The sequence below is a fragment of the Garra rufa genome, chromosome 4 (assembly GCF_049309525.1).
Source record: "Garra rufa chromosome 4, GarRuf1.0, whole genome shotgun sequence".
In the NCBI taxonomy this organism is placed as follows: Eukaryota; Metazoa; Chordata; class Actinopteri; order Cypriniformes; family Cyprinidae; genus Garra; species Garra rufa.
Window position 1 is genome coordinate 49,022,658 of NC_133364.1, and position 20,551 is coordinate 49,043,208.

Here is a 20,551-nt window from a genome sequence, read left to right on the forward strand (position 1 = left end):
CTAAGCTAAATCTAAGCATTTACAACTAAGCGTCTAAAACTATATGCTTTTAAAACTAATTTAATCTTTTAAAACAAAACTTTTTTTTTGCTTTTTAGATGACAGGACAGTGGAGACTGACAGGAAAGTGTTGGGTCAAGAGGGGGATGTGGGATCAGCAAAGATCCCTTGGTCGAGATTCGAACCCAGGTCGGCCGCAAGCGCAGTAGCTCTATTTGTCAGTGCGCTAACCACTAGGCCATAGGCTCTGATTCTTCTGCTCTTTTTCAGACGGGGCTGTAAGAACGTGGACAGGCTCTAGTTCTGCTGTAGTTCTGGCTTACTTGAGAGGCCTGAGTTTCCCGTCAGCATGTGTCAATCCAATCTGCTTTTTCACTGGATGCTGTATGTCCAACCCTGGCAAAGAAAAAGGCAGAGCATTCTTCACACTGACTGTCTTTTACTCAAGTCTTTTTCCTCTCATCATTTATTATAGTACAACAAGATTGCTCAAATTAACTCACTTCACTAATCATATTTGAAATGTATATTATATATTGAAGATGACAAATGTCTCACCTCTGACTCTCTTCATTTTAGATCCACTGTTTCAAACCAGTCATGCTGCAAGATGTCTTCGATGACCGGCCGTTCAGTTAGATCACGGGTTAGACACTGAAGAATCAGATCACGGCATTCTGTTTTCAGGAGAGAGCCGCTTAGTCATGATCATGTGACACTAATGTTGGCATGTATGAAAACAGCTTTGTGTTGTACTATGCTCTCCACCAGTGTTTGTTCATTCTGTGCAAAGGCTGTATGTGTGCATCAATGCTATTCTCTCACCTTCAGATAAATCTGGGTTGACAAATCTGACGTCGGCTTCCATGACTTCCTTTCTGTCACGAAATGGAGGACACCTGTTCATCATCTCATACAGCAAGACTCCAAGAGCCCAGACGTTTGTTTGGACGCAGTAGAATTTGCCATAGATGAAGAGCTCAGGTGGAATGTAACCGTTTATTCCTGTGAGCAAGACATTTTCAGCATTTAGCAATACTTTAAAACATCTCATGATCAATAAATCACTACATGCTGGTTTCCACTCTCTGTTACACTAAATGCCAACTCACCTCTGTATTTCGTGCAGTTGTAGCCTGTCCTGTCAAGTAGATGACCGCAGCCAAAGTCGATCCAACTTGAGCTCCAAGGTGTGTTTTCTCAACAGGATATTCTCTGGATGAATATCGTTATGAAAAACACCATGTTCAACGCAGTGCTGGACCGCTTGCACAGCCTGACGCATGATGACCCGCGCTGTTGTCTCACTCATTGGAGGATTGTTGTTGATGAAGTCCAGCAAGCTCTCGCAGGGATCTGGAAACTCCATGATGAGTGTGAATTTTCGGGGATGCTCAAACCACTCGTAGAGCTGGATGGAGTGAGGGCTTACGGGCTCTTCCTTCATCATTAGAAGCAGTGCAACTTCTGTAATGAGAGGTTTCGGATACCCAGGCTAGAGAAAAGATGCCACAAAAGGTTAGTTTGGTAAAACATGTATCATTTTAAATGTTAAGAGTCATAAGTTTTTGCTGCTTAAACTACAATAATCAGCTCTTAAACAACTAAACACATTATGTTTTGCCAACTTACAATTTGAAGATACTGATCCTGTGGAGTCTTGCGAATACGTTTGATGGCAACCTGCAAAAACACAGATGAGCATATTGAACACCTGACCTTACCTTGACCACGAAGAATTGAGCATTTAAGTATTAAACTATATGTAGGTGCTTTAAAAACACAGTGGATACAGATTTTAATGTACAGTAAGAGCAAAATGTTTGTCTACCTTCTTGCCATCAGAAATCCGGATGCCCTCATAGACCTTGCCATAGCCTCCTCGTCCAATAATCTTTTTCACTCTATAGCGAGAGCGAATGGATTCTGAAAGAAACACACAAAAACATGAGAACATATAAGCATGCTAGACCCTTTGAAGTGGCATAAAAAGCTTAAAGCAGTATAACAAATTCTTCTGTTTTCGTTTTCAAGATTTGTAATAACTTACAAAGTCATTTGCATAAACACTTTACATTTGACAAACTACATTTTAGTTAATTCCTAAGACACAGTTTTAATTTATATAACTGGTGCCTTGAGACAATAAACCATATTAATATAGACAAAATAAGACATGTTAATTTTTGCTTTAATCAAATTGATCTTGTTATAATGATCACAGACTTACCATTAGTTGGGATGAAGTCTAAGGACTCTGGGGCAGGTGACGGCTCAGGATCATCCAGCTCTGGCTGAGGAGGCACAATAGGCTCCACTTTATTCTTGGAGCGGAAAGGACGCTTGACTGCCTTCCACACTCTCCTGAAGAAAGAGCGGACTCCTTTCCCTTTCTTAGGCTCTTCTGTGGCCTTTTGTGGAACTAAAATCAACCAATTTGAAAACACAACTATTAGAAATATTCTCTGACATTGGATTAAATAATTAGTTGACAGTTTACTGTTATACCTACATGAATGTCACTGTTTGTAATGCATTTTTTTCTCACCTGAAACCTCCAATCGCAGCCTCTCCATACTGTCCTTAGAGATGACGTTGGGTGTAGAGTCATCTACGTTGGACAGTGCCTTTAGTCTCAGGCAAGCTGAAGCCCCCACTGACTCAACAGGAACTTCACCTGGAAGTACAAAGCTACTCTCCTCTTGGTAGCTATCGGAGCTGGAGAGATGGTCATCGTTCCACACGTCCAGGATGTCCACAGTTCCTCTCTTAATGATGCTCGTGCCTACGCTAAAGCACAGCATATCCTGGCTGCTGAGGCTCAACAGTTCCAGGCTCTCCACACTCTCTTTAGAGATGGACAAATTGACATCTGGTGTAGAGATGTCCAGCTCTGGTTGAGACTCCACTGTGTCCTGGGAGCAGCAGAAGGGGAGCTTCGCAGCCGTACATATTTTCCTGAAGAAGGAGGGCATGGTTTTCTTCTTCCTCCAGCTTGTATGTTGTTCTTAAAGTAGGAAAAACAATTACTAAAAAAATACTATGAGCGACAAATATGACCCAAGGTTATTATCATGAAGTCAAACTTGAACATTTTATTTGCCTTGGCACCTAACTGTATAAATAGTACTATTAAAATACAAGGTAATTAGCATAACTTTATATTGACATTTTCCAAACAGATAGGTCTACATTAATCGATGTATAATATTTACTACATTTTAAAATTGACCAAAGCATGAGTTGACCACTACCAGCAGACATCAAATGCTACGTTCTCTAATGCTAAAGCAAATATGACAGGAACACAACAGATATATAACTCCTAGCCCCACTCTAAACCATCTATTTTATCTTGTTTTCCTCAATTTGTGAGGTCTGTGTCAATCACAGTTGTAGTTTCAAACATAATTTCAATCTCACCTTTCGAGCTCTTCTCCACAGAAGCCTCCGTGACACTTTGGAGGCTCAAATGGCTCTCTGCACCCTCCTCAGAGATGGACAATAGTCTTAAAGACATGATATCGGGTGCAGATTTATCAAATTGGCACAGGGTGTTTCTCTGTGTGCAGTTCAGCTCGCTGTGTAGACTCGGTACGGTCCGGAGACTACGTTCAGACTCTTCTTCACAACTGTGCTTTGAGAAATGAAGATTGTCAGCAGATGATTTCACTCTGAAATTCGTCTTTTGACTAAACATTCAACTTTCACATAACATAAACATAACATAAACAACTTTCATAGTATAATCAATAGCGTATTCAAGATTTGCGTTTGTCAACAGAATTTCTGCGGTCTCCAGGTGATGTTTGTAAACAGAACAGAACTGTTTACTTTTAAAAAGCAAGTCTCGCGATACGTGAATGGCCAAATGAATGCTCGAGACTGGCACCGCATTTAATAACTAATGTGACTATAAAACTGTGGAGTCGTTAATGTATGAAATATAACCCGACATCTATCCCCTATTCACACGAATATCACAGTGAGAGTGACTTAAATAAAATAAATTAAATATATAAAACGGCCACGTCACTACCAGTGGTGGACAGTAACTTAAGTACATTTTTTAAGTATCTGTACTTAACTGGTTTTATTTTGAGTAACTTTTACTTTTAGTTCATTACATTTAATAAAACATACCGGTACTCCTCATAAAGCGCGTGGTCCGAGACGCAGAAGCGGTGTCTGAATTATGAACAAAATGATTCCTTTCAATGAACCTGTTAAATCGGTTCGCAAATCTCACCAAACGATTCATTCACGAATTGAACTGATCCGATCGCAGCTGTTCTCGAGTCGATAACTCACTGATTCAAATGAGCCGTTTAGAGCGAGTCTCAACTGAATTCACTCGTGAGAACCGGGAGATCTTGTGAGCGCGCGCGCGCGCGACCGATACTGCGAAAAGTAAGTTACTAATGTCGAATTTTAGGATCAATTTTTGTAACTGAAAATCATATTGAGGTCAAAACTGTCAGTTGTTTATAAACTAAATCTGCTTTAAGTGGTTATCTAGTTAAGCCTACTGAAAGCTTGAATGCAGGTCATCAGCACCAGTGTGTTTTAGGTCAAAAAATGAAACATTATAATGACAGATTAAATAAAATAACTCATGCACGTTCATATTCCCTGCTGCTGTAACGTTAGCAGTTTTATTAAAATGCCTTATGTGACGTCTGTTTTTATGTTGTTTATCAACGGTATAAATGTGTATATTGTTTAGATCAACTAACCGAGTAGACTGAATGTGTGGATTCATAATATATTCTGAAAATAATAAGTAAATACTGATAGCTGATAACAACAGTTGGGAATTTGGCCGGGGGTGTTTTTACACCACAGACTAGATTTTAGAAGAAAAAGACTTATGAAAATATAATTATATTTTCCTTAAAATGTTCTTTCTAAATGTAGGCCTTATCCTCATGCCATTGTCTCCTTCTGCAATACAACAAGCTTTAAAACACTTCTTTCTTACTGGTGAACATTAGGTGGTCAAATCTGTTTTCTCTTACATCGCAGTGTAAGCTTCACAGTGAACATTACTACATCACTTTCATCAATGTAATCCATATCAACAACAAAAATATATCTTGACTCCATATAATGGTTATTTTGGGAAATTCCCAGGTATTTTGAGCAGTAGGATTATATAAAAAAAGTGCTAATATAAACTTAGATTAAGTAGCCTGCATAAAATTGCAGTACTTTTTTTTACTTAAAAAACATAAAAAATGTACATAAAAAAATCAAGTACTTAATTAGTAAAAAAAATTTATATGTAATAATATTAATAATAATGAAATTGCCAATCGTTCATTGTTTTCTCCATTTAATACAAATACTGTAGGAATAAAGCATGTGATTTAGGGCAGTTGTTTATTAAGAAAAATCTAAATTCCTTTGATCTTTTTACATATAAGTGGTTATCCTACTGTAAAACATTATTTAAGTTTAAGAACTCAAAACTTTATTGTTATTGAAGTGAAACAGTTTAACAGTTTCAAACCTGCAATATGAGGTAGGCCTAAAGTGTTATATTATGTCAAATTAAATAAAATACTGTATAGTACATAGGAGATAACGCAGATTACACAGAAAAATAAGTTCATTAATACAAACTTAAATATGTTACACTGTATATGATGCACTGTAAGCTTTACAAAGTAAACTTTTCCAGCCTCAACCATCAACCTGTTGACCATTTCTGGCTTCAGTCCTGTCCTGCTAAATGTGATGGCATTGCCCCAAGTGCTGAATGTCCTCTCAGAGAGCAAACTTGTGGCAGGGATGCATAAGTACTTTACCAGACAACTCACACATGAACGATCAGTCTCACTGTCTGGTGCCATTACCAGAATGCAGCTGTTCAGCTTTTGCTCAATGATCTGCTTCTGTGAACGTGAGGAAGATGCACTGCTGGTCTTCTGGAAGGAGCTACCAAGGCTCTTCTTGAGTTTCTTGGCTGATGGTAGTGGAGTAGTGACTGCTTCTCTCTCTCTTTCAGGTTGATTCTCTGCAAGAGATGATTCTACCAGCGCAGCTCTCACCTTAATGTCCCCCAGCTTCTCAGTGGACATGTACATGGTCTTGAATATTGGGTCCAGAAAGGCAGTCATGGTGAGTAGCTCATCTCTTTCAGGATCAGTATACTTGTCATTAAAGTAGTCGAGAACCTTAATCTTGATCTCCCATGTGGAAAAAAAATATACTTAAATGCAATGAAAATACACTTACACTGTACACATGCACTACACAATAAACTGCTCTGTTTTCGCACACTAATTTTGTACTTAATGTACTAAAAAATAGTATTAAGTATATGTTAAGATAAACTTAATACCAAGTGTACCCAACTGTGCTATTTTGAGACACCATGAAATTGAACTAAAATGTGCTTTTAACATACTCTATCTGTATTTAAAAAAGAAAATTATATCTAAAAGCATAATTACGACAAACAAGCAGTTTTTGAGATTGACCGTGATTTCGTTTTGTGGTCAATGGCCGGTGAATGGGAGAACTAGGGGCATAACTTTGAGCGCATCAAAATCAATATTTTTACAACACTAAGAAGGCTCGACACAACATGAAACTTTGCTCGAAGTATTGCCTGGGTCTCTACTAGGGGTGTAACGATATTACAAACCGAACCGAAATATCGCGATACACCAACCACGATACGTATCGCGAAACTCTCGTGGCGTACCGCGGTACCCTGCTGCCCATTGTTGGGGTTGACGTCACTTGTCTCTAACTAATTTAACCAATTTAAACACATCTTTATTTTATCACATTTGATTAAATTGTATTAGTAATGATGAGCTTTTGTTCTAAATTTTGTTCTAAATATTATATTCTAAAGTTAGTATTTTCCAAGTGCATTTCATGTCATGTGACTTGAGTGAGCGATCACACTCGGTTACTACTCAGGGCTCGACATTAACGCTTGTCCGGGACAAGTGGATTTTGTGAAAGGGCAAGTGAAAGGGGATTTTACTTGTACTGCGTGTAACATTGTAATATTTGATCTAATAATGAACGTTATTTTGAGAGAGTAAAGCCCATCCACAGATCAGTCTGATTTCTCTCTCTGTTAGTGATTCAGATCAGAAACACGAATTACAAACTCCGAGTCAATTGAATCGGTTGATTCACAAAATGACTAACTGTTTCGAATCGCCGCTCGCTGAGAGACCTGGGGCTCGTTCTTCGTACGTTGCTTACAACATCCGAGATCAAATGAGACATCCAAGATCGGGCTAATCATGATCCGGCTAACTGGGTTCTTCGAACACACCTGTTGTTCATGATTAGTATCGCTGGATTGAGTTATCTGAGATAAGTGCGCGTTCATGCGTTGGTTTAAAAGGGGATATGTATCAATAGTAGAAACAATGATTAGCAACGCTGTTATTGGCTGTTCAGCATGGCCAAAGAACGTGCCCAGTTTTTCTCCCAAGCAGAACAAGAGCTTTTATTGGAAGGTTATGCCGAATTTGAGTCTTTAATTAAAATGACAGGAAACATCTCAAAGCATGCAAAAGGTGCTGCCCATGTTACTTGTTTTTTCCTTGATATGTTATTTTATTTATATTTTTATTTTTATATACACTACCGTTTAAAAGTTTGGGGTCAGTAAGACTTGTAATAGTCTTTAAAGAAGTCTCTTATGCTCATCAAGGCTGCATTTATTTGATTAAAAATACAGAAGAAAAAACAGTAATATTGCAAAATGTTTTTACAATATAAAATAATGTTTTTTATTTTAACATACTTTAAAATAGAATTTATTCCTGTGATGAAATTTTTATCAGCTGTTACTCCAGTCTTAAGTGTCACATGATCCTTCAGAAATCATTCTAATATGCTGATTTATTATTAGAATGATCAATGTTGGATAATATCAACAGTTGTGCTGCCAAATATTTTTTGGAACCTGTGATTTTTTTCCCCCCCCCAGGATTCTTTCATGAATAACAAGTTTAAAAAGTATATATATTCAAAATATGTATTTTTTTTAATAACAATGTAAATTATTTATTATTAACTTTGAATACATTTTTAATTATTAACTCAATACATCCTTGTTGAATAAAAGTATTAATTACTTTAAAAAAAAAATGTACTGACCCCAAACTTTTGAACGGTGTATATATATATATATATATATACAGTTGCAATCAAAATTATTCAACCCCCTTGACTTGTAAGACATTTTGCTACAGAGAACAACATTTTGTGAAACAAATTAAACAAAGGCATCAGTAAACTATTAAAGAAAGTTTATTAAGACACATTTGAGTAATTCTGAGAACGTAAGTTGATGAATAATAATTAAAAAAAATCGAATTGGCTCTAAACATTCATGTTCAAAATTATTCCTCCCCTGAAAAAGCTTTCAGATCACTGATAATCTTTGGTTTTTACTTTGCCACTGCTTGCTTCAAATTCAACCATGTATTTTCAGTGAGAATTACATCTGGAAACTGAACAGGCCACTTATTAAAAAAACATTCTATGACTGATCCCTGAACCAAGCGTAAGTAGATTTGAATGTATACTTTGGGATGATTGTCCTGCAGGAAAGTCCATTGATTTTTAGCTTCAGACATTGCACAAAAGGCATCGCAATGTTTGCCAAAATGGTGTGATACTTTAATAAATCAATGATATCCTTTGTATGGTCATGTTTTCCACTTCCTGCTACAGTAGAACAACCCCATAAAAGGACTGGCCCACCTCCGTGTTTGATGATGGAGATGGTGTTCTTCTGCTTATAAACTTTGTCTTTTTGGCACCAGACGTACCTCTGATCCATACATCCAAAAAAGTTCCAGTTCGGTCACATCACTCCATAAAACATTCTTCCAGAACTCCACAGGTCTTTAACTAAATGAATTTTACCATGTTCAAGTCAGCTTTTTGTTCTTCTTGGTCAAGAATGGTATTCAGCAAGATTCCTCAACATGAAGACTATACTTGTCTAGTGTCCTTCTTATACACAGCAATGAAATATTTGTCCTCCTTTCTTCTGGTCGTCTTGCAAGGCTTTGGCTGTACATTGCAAGTTTTTCTCAGTTGATCTGATCAAACATTTTATGATATTGTGCTTTTTTGTTCAACACCCTCAAAGGTTTTCTGGTTCAACACACTTTAATCTGGAATACGACTGCCAGCTGTGTCTCTAGGAACTTGTAATGTCTTAGAAATCTTCATGTAGTTTTAAGATAACAAACTATTTCTTCTCTATTGATTTAGTGTCAGCTCTCTGTTGACTTTTCCATATTTGCTACTCATCTTCAGCACTTGTATGGGCTAAGAGTATACTATGTGTAACACCCCAAGCTAATTACATTTTTAATACGTTTGTAAAGGCTTAATTATGTTTTAAGACAATTTTGTTCCTGACCATAAAAATAACTGTCTTAAAACAGCAATGTTGAATAGGGGTTGAATAATTCTGACATAGCTGTGTTATTAAAAAATCCTATAACTCAAAAACATTACATTATATATTGACATTATCACTTTTAACATGCCAGAAAACTGTTTTAGATGCAATTTAGTCCTGAATCTTCAGAAAGAGCAAAAATCATTTGTAAAGTAGGCTACTGCAGTCTCTGGGGGGTTAAATAATTTTGATTGCAACTGTATGTGACCCTGGACCACAAAACCAGTCTTAAGTCGCTGGGGTATATTTGTAGCAATAGCCAAAAATACATTGCATGGGTCAAAATTTTAGATTTCTCTTTTATGCCAAAAATCATTAAGAAATTAAGTAAAGTTCATGTTCCATGAAGATTTTTTGTAAAATTCCTACTGTAAACATATCAAAATGTAATTTGTGATTTGTAATATGCATTATTAAGAATCTGATTTGGACAACTTTAAAGGTGATTTTCTCAGTCTTTTTGATTTTTTTGCATCCTCAGATTTCTGATTTCAAATAGATGTATCTCAGTCAAATATTGTCCTATCCTAACTAACTATACATCAATAGAAAGCTTATTTATTGAGCTTATAAATAATGTATAAATCTCAGTTTTGTCAAATTTAACCTTATGACTGGTTTTGTGGTCCAAGGTCACATATAGGCTATATATATATAATGTGTGTGTAGCTGTGGTCATCATTCATGTGTGAATCGTCGTAATTATTTTCTACACTTTTTTTGCAAAATACTTTTTTTTTCCCACATGAGTCAGTCCGCGTCAGTCGTGCTCTTTAACCAATCAGATGTGACCTCGCCATTTCAACCAATCATAACCCGCCAGGAGCGCAGCCTAAATCCTGTTTACATGAAATAAACCTGCTCTCGAGCAGGTTTAAGCTTGCGCACCTGTTGCTATGACAGCAAGTCCAGGATGAGCTTCGAAGAACTGAACGATCCAAGATCACGCGGAATCGTCAACAATCAAATCCAGCTAACTGAGTTAGCGAGGTACGAAGAACGAGCCCCTGAACATAGTAAGAAATCACGAGAGTGTAGGATTCTGTCTAAAAGTCACAGTTGTCATGTTTAGGTGCAGAAAGCTTTAATGCCAACCATATATTAAAATTAGTGGTGGGCCGTTATCGGTGTTAACGTGCTGCGTTAACGTGAGACTCTTATCGGGCGATAAAAAAAATATCGCCGTTAATCTATTCTCAAAGTTGGGTTGGGAGCTGGGTCTAAAATACGTAAGATATGATGACTTTCACCTTGATATTTTAGCGCGGATGACGTATATCTAGTTGAATTGCACTGTAGGGGGCGAGAACAAGTCTTCAACTTCTGTGAAATTACCACATCAAATGAGACGTGCAAACATGAATGCAGCTATGAAGCCGCTTCAGGGCAGGTGCGCTAGACCTTGTAACAGTTACACAGCAGCATTAACTAGTTTTATGTGAATTTAATGGCAAGGTATAAAAACAGGAAGTATAGTGTTAAAAATGTACATTGAAGGAAAAAAGTAGAAAAAGGAAGATAGAGAAAAGCATTCCAAGATTTACGATGTTAATAACTTTAGCAATGCATCATCATATGGGTACAGAATTCTATGATATACAACATTTCTATGATATGTTTGTGATTCTAGAGAGAAGTGAACGAATGGGACTTTTATTTTGCTCTGGTGATGTGACGTCATAAAGATGCGCTGAGCTCCTCATCTGTTGTGATTCACCTGAAGAAAGGTTTGTGGTTTTAAAGTTGTTAAACTAATGCACACTGTTATATCAATTAAAACATTTACAAGCTATGTAAAATAAATAAATCCGTCATTGTTAAATATAACGTTGTAATGCTTTATTTAGTGTTAGTTAAATAAAACGTTAGCCTTTAGTAACAGAGAAGGTGCGTCTCAGTTCGCTCTCGATATCTTGAATCAATCGTCTGATGATAAGAAGTGATGAGAGAAACTGAGAATCCGAATCATTTGTGAAATGATTCAGTGATTCGATTCAGCGGCACGCGGACTACAAACGACAACAACAAACAAACGATGAATCACAACCGAGAAGGATTTCATTAAAGTGTAATATATTAGATAAGATAAATAATTGAATAACAAATATAAATAAAAAAAATAACCTGCCTAAATATGAACGTTCTGTGTAATTTGTATATACTGTATATCAAGTCTATAACCTCTGTCTTACTAGTGCACTGACTACTGAACTAGGGGCTGATTGAGACGCACAGAGATTTAGTTTGCATGCATTTTTCTTTCTATTAATTATTCTCATCTTAAACAGGACAAAGTGTTCAACCACACAGAAAAACTCCTGGAGAATCAGCAGAGACACACTGTTATAAAGATGGCGTTTATTAAAGAGGAGAGCGAAGACATGAAGATTGAAGAAACATTCACATTGAAACATGAAGATAGTGAGGAACAAACAAATATGGTGTTCATTCGAGAGGAGAATGAAGACATTGAAGAGGCATTTAGAGTCAAACATGAAGATACTGAGGAACAAACAGGTTGGTTTTTAATCTCAAAACTGAAATTAATTGTATTCATGAATGATGTCACAGGAGTGCAGAAATGTGGAGACATTCAACAGAAGTGTTGATCACATGACAAACACTAACACAATATCTTGCTTTCACATCATGAATTAAGATTAAGTAACTTTAATATTAACCTAAACAATATGCTCCATCCACACGAGCGTTTCCAAACATTTGAAAGTGAGGTGATGGAGGATTTGCAAACAAAATACTGTGCTTGGCATTTGTTTACTGAACCCCAAGCTTTGTAAATAACATCAAAACTAAGCAAGTATTTCTGACAAGCCAAATTCTACTTTTACTATAAAACTTAAATGGTAGTAAATAATCAAATGACATTGTTACCTCAATTTTGTCTTGAAAACTGACTGGATCCACACCAGCAGCGTACGTATGATTGAATGCCCACAGAGTGCTGCTTTAGCAAATCATGCTGCTGTTCATTGTGTCTTTAAAGGAGATTTGTAGCACTTAATAGCATGAGGAACAAATGTTGACAGACTGTACATAGAGATCGATTTAAGAAACTCTTTGATACAGAAACATGCATTGTGAGTTATTATTTAATGTTTCAAAATACGAGCAAGAATGCAATATTCCTTGAACATCCAAATTATCGCAAATGTTGATTTTATATAAGTTAAAGGGATAGTTCACCCAAAAATGATAATTTGATGTTTATTTGCTTACCCCCAGGGCATCCGAGATGTAGATGACTGTGTTTCATCAGCAGAACACAAACTAAGATTTTTAACGAAAACCCGTGCAGTCTGTCAGTCGAATAATAGGGTGAAATAAACATCAAAGATGCTTTGCCACAAGCTGCCTCTGCCACTGTAGGAACTACTTACTATAGTGATGTTATAGTGATGCCGATGTTCTTCCAAGATGGTATTCCTTGGAGCATCCACATTGTTGGAACCCTTCCACATCATCAGCAGGGATCTCAGGGTCTCAGGTGTTTCGCCCCTTAACCTGAACACCTCGCCTGAGTGGGGCCGTGAAGACTGCCTAGCCTTCACCTGCAGAAGGATTCCAACTGTGGGCTCTCTTCAGCCACAGCCATCTTGAGCTGGACTCGGCTGCTGCAGCTATGCCTCTGGTGGCTTTCTTCAGAAGTTTCGGCTCCAGGCCCAACTTCTGGAGGAAGTAGCGCACCGATTTTGCTGGGAACCCGCGGCACCCAACTTCAATGGGGTAGCTGGTTGCATGCCACCCCTTTAAAGTGGCTTCGTCGACCAGGTCTTGGTACTTGGCTTTTTTCAATTGGTGTGACGTGGCTAGCCTCTCTTCCCAGGGCACCGTGAGTTCAACAATTATGATGGTTTTCGTGCTCCTGGATAGCAGGACCATGTCTGGTCGGAGGGATGTCACTGCCACATCCTGAGGGAAGACAAGTTTCCTCTTCAGGTCCACTCTCAACTCCCAATCAGAGGCTCGCTGCAAGGTAGAGGGTGGGTTCTTGGTCCCCATGCCAGTCTTATGAGCCTTGTCTCCTTCCCTCACAAAGGTTGTGGACTGGGGCGGGTAGGCCTGCTTGTTGTTGGTTTTGACTCGCTGCTGTTCCACCCATTTGGCAATTTCCGTGAGGACTTTGTCGTGCCTCCATCTGTAGCGGCCTTCTGCCAATGCTTTTGGACAACCGGCCAGAATGTGGTTTAGTGTACAGAATGCTGCTCCACATTGGTTGCACGATGGGTCTTCCTCTCCGCCCCAGATCTTTATATTCCTTGGTGTTGGCAGCAGGTCAGTCACTGAGCGCAGGAGAAAGCTTAGCTTCCCCTGGTCGGTCTGCCACAGTTCCTTCCAAGACAATGGTCGCTCCTGTGCCTGGTCCCACTGCGTCCATCGACCCTGAGAAGCAAGTCCAATCGCTTTCACCTGACGATCCTCCTCTGCTGCCTCGCGGACTCTTTGCACCACAAGGCCTCTTCTAGCTCTGGTATCAGCCCTGCTCCACCTCTTATCACTATAGTGCCCGAGGCCCAGGCGTCCCCGACATACCACGCCTACGATTTCTTGGTGTTTCCAGTAGGATTCTGCTTCCATTACGGCTTGCTGGGGTCTCCACTTTCTGCCACATTTGATGGTCTTGCTTGCATGTCTTACTTTCCCATCTTTAGACGATAGCAGTGTACTGACTGCCCTTGCTTTGGTGGCTTTAAACTCCTCAACTACCGATGAGATTGGCAAGGGAAGCTTGGAGGTCTTGCTGTACAGGTTGACTGCACTGAATGATGGGGGGACTCCCAACCATTTCCGCAAGTACTTGCTGCACAGTCTTTCCATTCCTTCCACCTGGGACACGGGAAAGTCGTAGAGTAGGAAGGGCCATTTCAGCCGGGGTATGATGCCGTACTGGAAGCACCAGACTTTGAACCTCCCGAGCAGCTGGCTGTGCTCGACTGCCTTAAGCCAGGTGTTCAGCTGGGCCTTGATATTAGTGAGATTGCCGGTGTCCTTTAGAGAGCTGTCGTACTGCTTACCAAGGCATCGGATCCTTTGATCTTGGATTGTTGGGATCTCAGAGCCTTGGATGTTGAAGGTATTTCCTGTTAACTTCCCCTTCAAGATACTGAGGCTCCTTGACTTTTCTGGTTTGAACTGCAGGCGTGCCCATGTTGCCATTTTTCCCAGTGCGCTCAGGATCCACTGTGTCCCCTGCATAGATGGAGTCATCACAGTCACATCGTCCATGAAAGCTCGACACGCGGGGTGTCTCGTGCCGTCTACTGCTTCTGGGCCTCTGCAATGCATTTCTCCTGCCTTTAACAACAGATTCATAGCCGCTATGAACAGGGCCACGGAAATTGTGCATCCTGCCATGATTCCCTTCTCAAGCCTTTGCCATTTGGTGGTGATGCTTCCTACGGTGAACCTCATCTGCAGCGCATCCATATGTGCCATTACAAGCTTAATTACCTCTGGAGGAACTCGGTAGTGATCCAATGCCTTTCGGATCAGCTGATGTGGGACACTTGGGTAGGCTTTGGCGAGGTCCAACCACACAACGGAGAGGGTGTTGTTGCTACTCCTGGCTTCATTGATCAGCTGGCTAATCACTGCCGTGTGCTCCAGGCAGCCTGAATATCCCGGTACTCCTCCTTTTTGGACACTGGGATCAATGAATTCGTTGGCGAGCAGGTATGTTGTTAGCCTTTTGGCGATGATGGACCAGAATATTTTTCCCTCTACGTCCAAGAGGGAAATCTCCCGGAACTGATCGAGTCTGGTGGAATTTAGCTCTTTTGGCACAAAGCAGCCCTCAGCAAGAGTCCAAAGCCCAGGTTCCAGCTTCTTCTTCCACAGTGTCCGTAAGAGCTTTGAGAGCCTTTTCAGCAGCAGTGGGCAGCATTTATAGATTTTGTAGGTGGTTCCTGATGGTCCTGGGGCTGATCCTGCCCGTGCTTTTTTAACCACTGCCCTCACTTCGTCCGCGGTGAAGTCTGCCATGTTAAAAGAGGTGTGTGGTGTAAGAATCGGCAGTTGGAACGGGCATTCATCCAAAGGAATACTTCTAGAGAAGTCTCCATGTGCAGCTGCCACACTGTCTTCTATTTCCTCCTTTGCACATGACAGGGTCCCACCCTTCGGCTTTCCTAGTAGGTCCGCTGTGAATTGGAAAGGGTTGTTAAAAAAGGCTTTCCTCTTTCGGCGCTTCTCCCTCTGCTTCTCCCGTGTGGTCTCAGCACTCCGAAGCTGGATTAGCCTTTTCCGCATCTCTCTGCTGATCTCATTCAGAGCCGCTCTTTCCTCGTCGCTTGCTTCCCGCCACCTTCTTTTTAGCGTCTTTAACTCTTCTCGCAGTTCTTTGATCTGTCGCTGTCTCCTGCTAGGCCCTGCTGGTGGCCTAGGAGTCTTGCTTTCTTTTCCGCCAAATGTGTCATGGCACGTCTGGTACACAATGTCAACCATGATCCTGATCTTCTTGGCTGCATCTCCTTTCAGAGTGTTTTCCAGGATGGTATTTAGATCATCATCCAGTTGGGTCCATCGGCAGTCTGCTGCTGGTGGTAAGTTCAACCGTGGTTTTCTCTCGAAGTCTTTTAGACCTTCGGGTTCACCGACTCTTCCTGTGCTCTGAGTAGGTTGAGCAGGGAGGTCTGGGGCACTGTGGTTTGCCTCCTGGCCCTGGTCCTCCTCCACCGACTGATGAACATCCTTAACAAACTTAGAGATGTCACTCTGCGTAAGCTTAGGTGTTCTGCGTTGCTGACTCTGCTCTTTGCACTTGGACTTGCCTTGGTGGATTTTTACACCACGCTCGTTCTTGAACAGCCCTCCACAGATGTTGCATCTTCTTGTTTCTTCAGCCTTCTGTCTTTCCGCATCCAGTCTCGTAGTCCTTTTCCCATTGTCCGGGTCTTTAACCATTGATCCGTCCGATGGCAGATTATCCTCCCCCCCTCCTCGGTCTGCCTGGGGCACCAAACCTTTAAAAGTAAACAAAAACACGCACAGACAAATCCAAATTACACCCTGCGGCTCGTGACGATACATTGATGTCCTAAGACATGAAACGATTAGTTTTTGTGAGAAACTGAACAGTATTTATATCATTTTTTACCTTTGATACACAGCCACGTCCATCTGTCATGAGCACCAGCTTTGCATCCGGCTTGTTACCTGTGTATATGTGCTCTGGCGCAGTATACGCAAACGCCGTAAGGGGAAATCGGTTAAAAGTCCCGGATGAGTTTACGCAAGCAAATGTAATATTTTAGCTTTAAATCGGTTTGAACAATCAGGATAAGCACAAGTAATTACCATTTTGAATAGCCGCTATATCCACAGTCTGTGTGCACTGTGTAAACAATGAGTGTCGTATACAAGCGACAGATCGCTTCCGACGTTTGCGTATACTACGTTAGTGCGCGTTCACATGTCACGAGCCGAAAGCTAAGCTCGTGCTCAGGAGAGATGGACGTAGCTGTGTATCAAAGGTAAAAATGATATAAATACTGTTCAGTTTCTCACAAAAACCGATCGTTTCGTGTCTTAGGACATCAATGTAACGTCACGAGCCGCAGGGTGTATTTTGGATTTGTCTGTGTATGTTTTTCTTTCCTCTAAAGACTTGGTAACCATTGACTGCCATTATTTGGCAACTGCACCGGTTTTTGTTAAAAATCTTTGTTTGTGTTCTGCTGAGGAAACAAAGTCACCTACATCTTGGATGCCCTGGGGGTCAGCAAATAAACATCAAATTATCATTTTTGGGTGAACTATCCCTTTAAACAAAAAGGTAATAAGTGAACATTTTCACATTTTTAAATGCAGCCTACATTTTAAATACAATATTGTTTTATTTTATAACAAAAAAATAATAGTTCCAACGTAATCCACAACAGAACTGGTGTGTGTCTACAAGAAACAGCAGTGTTTCGTTACTGAACGAATCTGCAGCTTTAAATGATTCAGAGACAGTGATCATTAACCCATTCATAACTACAGCCATTTGCTTCATGACTAAATAAATGAATGAGTGACGCGATGCCTTGCTCATTAAGACAGTGACTTACAACTTCCACAAAATAATTAAAAGTCCTCTCCTGAACTGCACCTTCTGCAACTTCACCGTCTCTTTATTTTGCCCTAATCTCTCTCTGTCTCTCACATGACTCTAAAGTTTAGCAAACTATGCTTTCTAAATGGCCTAAATGTTAAAATTAGGACAGTGGGGAAAATAATTATTAGTTCCCAGCTAGGTAACTTCCAATGTATCCGCCTTTATGAAATTTTGACCGAACTTCAGGCGCTGCATGATATTGCTGCACCTGTGAACGCAATGCTATATTGGTCTCATAGGATTCAATGATCTATGCTAAGGTATGCTAAAAGTGATATCGCCAGAACAGGAGAATAGCTGAATGGATTTCAACATGGTAAAACTCAACTTATTAACTCGTAGTTGGAGAATGAGCCTATTTCCAAAAAAAAAGTGAAGTGTTCCTTTAAACTGGTGTTAACTTCTTTTTTTACCTCAGACCTGATGACACTGAAAGAGGAGCATCAAGAACTAAATGAAACTAAAGAGAAAGATCAAAATGAGGAACATCCTGATTTCAAAATACACGAAAAATCAATTAGTTGCTTACAGACCGAAAATATGTCCACACCAAAGAAAGATCAAAGCACAAACCTTCATTCCCACATGATGATTCACACTGGAGAGAAGCCTTTCACCTGTTCTCAGTGTGGAAGGTGTTTTACACAGATGAAACAACTTAATGCCCACATGAGTGTTCACACTGGAGAGAGACCTTACACCTGCCAACAGTGTGGAAAGTGTTTCACATGGAAAAGTCACCTTAATGTCCACATGACAATTCACACTGGAGAAAACCCCTTCACTTGCTCTCAGTGTGGAAAGTTTTTTACACGGATAAAACAACTTAATGCCCACATGAGTGTTCACACTGGAGAGAAGCCTTTCACCTGCGAACTGTGTGGGAGGAGTTTCACGATTGAAGCAAACCTAAGAACTCACATGAGAATTCACACTGGAGAGAGATCTTACACCTGCCAACAGTGTGGACGAATGTTCAGTCGACAAGATAGCTTTAATGCCCACATGAAAATTCACACTGAAAAGAAGCCATTCATATGTCCTCAGTGTGGAAAGTATTTTAAGTGGAAAAGTCACTTTAACGTTCACATGAGAATTCACACTGGAGAGAAGCCCTTCACTTGCTCTAAATGTGGAAAGTGTTTTACACAGAAAAAACAATGCAATGCTCACATGAAAATTCACATTGAAAAGAAGCCATTCATATGTCCTCAGTGTGGAAAGTCTTTTAAGTGGAAAAGTCACTTTAATGTTCACATGAGAATTCATAATGGAGAGAAGCCCTTCACTTGCTCTAAATGTGGAAAGTGTTTTACACAGAAAAAACAATGCAATGCTCACATGAAAATTCACATTGAAAAGAAGCCATTCATATGTCCTCAGTGTGGAAAGTGTTTTACATGGAAAAGTCACCTAAATGTCCACATGAATAATCACACTGGAGAAAAGCCCTTCACTTGCTCTCAGTGTGGTAAGGGTTTCACACATAAAGCAAACCTAAAGGGTCACCTGAGAGTTCACACTGGAGAGAAGCTTTTCAAGTGTCTTCAGTGTGAGAAAAGTTTCACACATCAAAACAGCATGAAACGTCATTTGGAAACTCATTCTAGGAAGAAATTGCCAGTTGCCTCAGATTGACGAAGTTTAGAAAAAGGAGTCATTTCAATCATCACATTTATAGATACATGTAAAAAATTTCCTTTGTTAAAGTGTATGTCAAAAATGCTATGTAATGTAAAATCAAGGCTGGTTCTGAATTAATACGATAGATCTGACTGACTGAAAGTGAAGTGGATTTTGTTGGACTTTCAAAGCGTCCAATGCGTGTTCAAAAATGGTTTGGAGTCAATCAGTCAAAGTTTAAAAGTTTTATTCAAGCTCAGCAAATAGGAGAGACCAAGAGTAACATATACAGCGCTCGAGAAGCTCAGCTCTTCTAAGTTCCCTATGTGCTTCTGAATTCTCTTTCAGAGACGCACCCTTATATTTCACAATTCTCGCTATCTTTTACTCCTCCCGTGCATCTTCTGCTGGTGCCTAAAACAGAAGTTTCTTTCCACCGTCCACACACACAGCTCATACATCCTGTTAGACTTTCAAAGGTATCTGTTCTGGAAAATATATAAAACATATTCAAACTGAAAAGTACCACAATTTTCACCAGTGATATTCCCTTCAGCTCTCATTCACACTCACTGAAATATTCAACCATTCCGGCTTGAGGCTCGCGATGAATGCCGTTGGTTTAGTCAAGATTGGTCCTACCCTAGTAACTGTTGTCATCCACATTCTGACCAAAGGCTAAATTCACAGTAACATCCTAACAAACCAGTGTCTTTATGGCAGAGTTGGTAGCAGTAGTATATTTGTCTGCTGTTCTGAGTTCAGCCAAGTGTTTTGCTCTATTCTAATGCGCTCTCTCTTCTAAACCACATCTCAATATGGTGGCGGACAGGTGGAAGAACTGCGGGACAGAGTTTTGCTCAATCGAAAAGAGAGACCTTGAGGTACACTCAATTTAGGTTGAATTTTCATATCTTGAGACACAAATACAGGGGCTACTTGAGAAACACTCATAGTTATGCAAACAGAAAACTTTGTTGGAAACCTCTCGGGTTGAGGACACTATACCTCTTGGGTTGAAGCCAATATCTACACCGGGGAACTTTGTTCATGACATGAGAGGAACGATGACATCAACGTTCCCGCTCCTGGTGGAGGGCCGGGAGCCACTGTGTACTTCAGTCGACGGTACCCACATTTTCTCAAAAAGAGCTAGTTTTCTCACCTCTGGGGCCTCGGCCCCGAGTTTCCTTCCTGAGCAGCACTTACACTCATCGGAACCAGACTCGGAGCCCTCTGTCGCCAGCGTGGGAACCAGGGAAAAAGGTAAGCGCTGCTTAGTGCAGTTATACCAGGGGTGTCAAACATACGGCCCGCGGGCCGAATGCGGCCCACTAAGGCGTCCAATACGGCCC

At 40.1% G+C, this 20,551-nt stretch overlaps 1 protein-coding gene across 1 annotated transcript; it reads left to right on the plus strand.

Moving 5' to 3' along the window:
• The first annotated feature begins 11,767 nt into the window (after positions 1–11,767).
• On the plus strand, positions 11,768–19,233 carry LOC141334116 (uncharacterized). The gene is made up of 4 exons (XM_073839260.1): positions 11,768–11,934; positions 18,057–18,115; positions 18,248–18,892; positions 18,977–19,233. Exons 1-4 carry the CDS (start codon positions 11,809–11,811, stop codon positions 19,209–19,211), a joined length of 1,065 nt encoding a protein of 354 aa, XP_073695361.1. The 5' UTR covers positions 11,768–11,808; the 3' UTR covers positions 19,212–19,233.
• The last annotated feature ends 1,318 nt before the right edge of the window (positions 19,234–20,551 follow it).

What these genes read in the sequence shown, in the direction of transcription:
- LOC141334116 (XM_073839260.1), top strand. Translation starts at nt 11,809, where the DNA reads ATGGCGTTTATTAAAGAGGAGAGCGAAGACATGAAGATTGAAGAAACA. An exon ending in TGCTTACAGACCGAAAATAT is followed by an intron (nt 18,116 to 18,247) that starts GTCCACACCAAA and finishes TGCCCACATGAG; the next exon opens with TGTTCACACTGGAGAGAGAC. An exon ending in TGTGGAAAGTGTTTTACACA is followed by an intron (nt 18,893 to 18,976) that starts GAAAAAACAATG and finishes GTGTTTTACATG; the next exon opens with GAAAAGTCACCTAAATGTCC.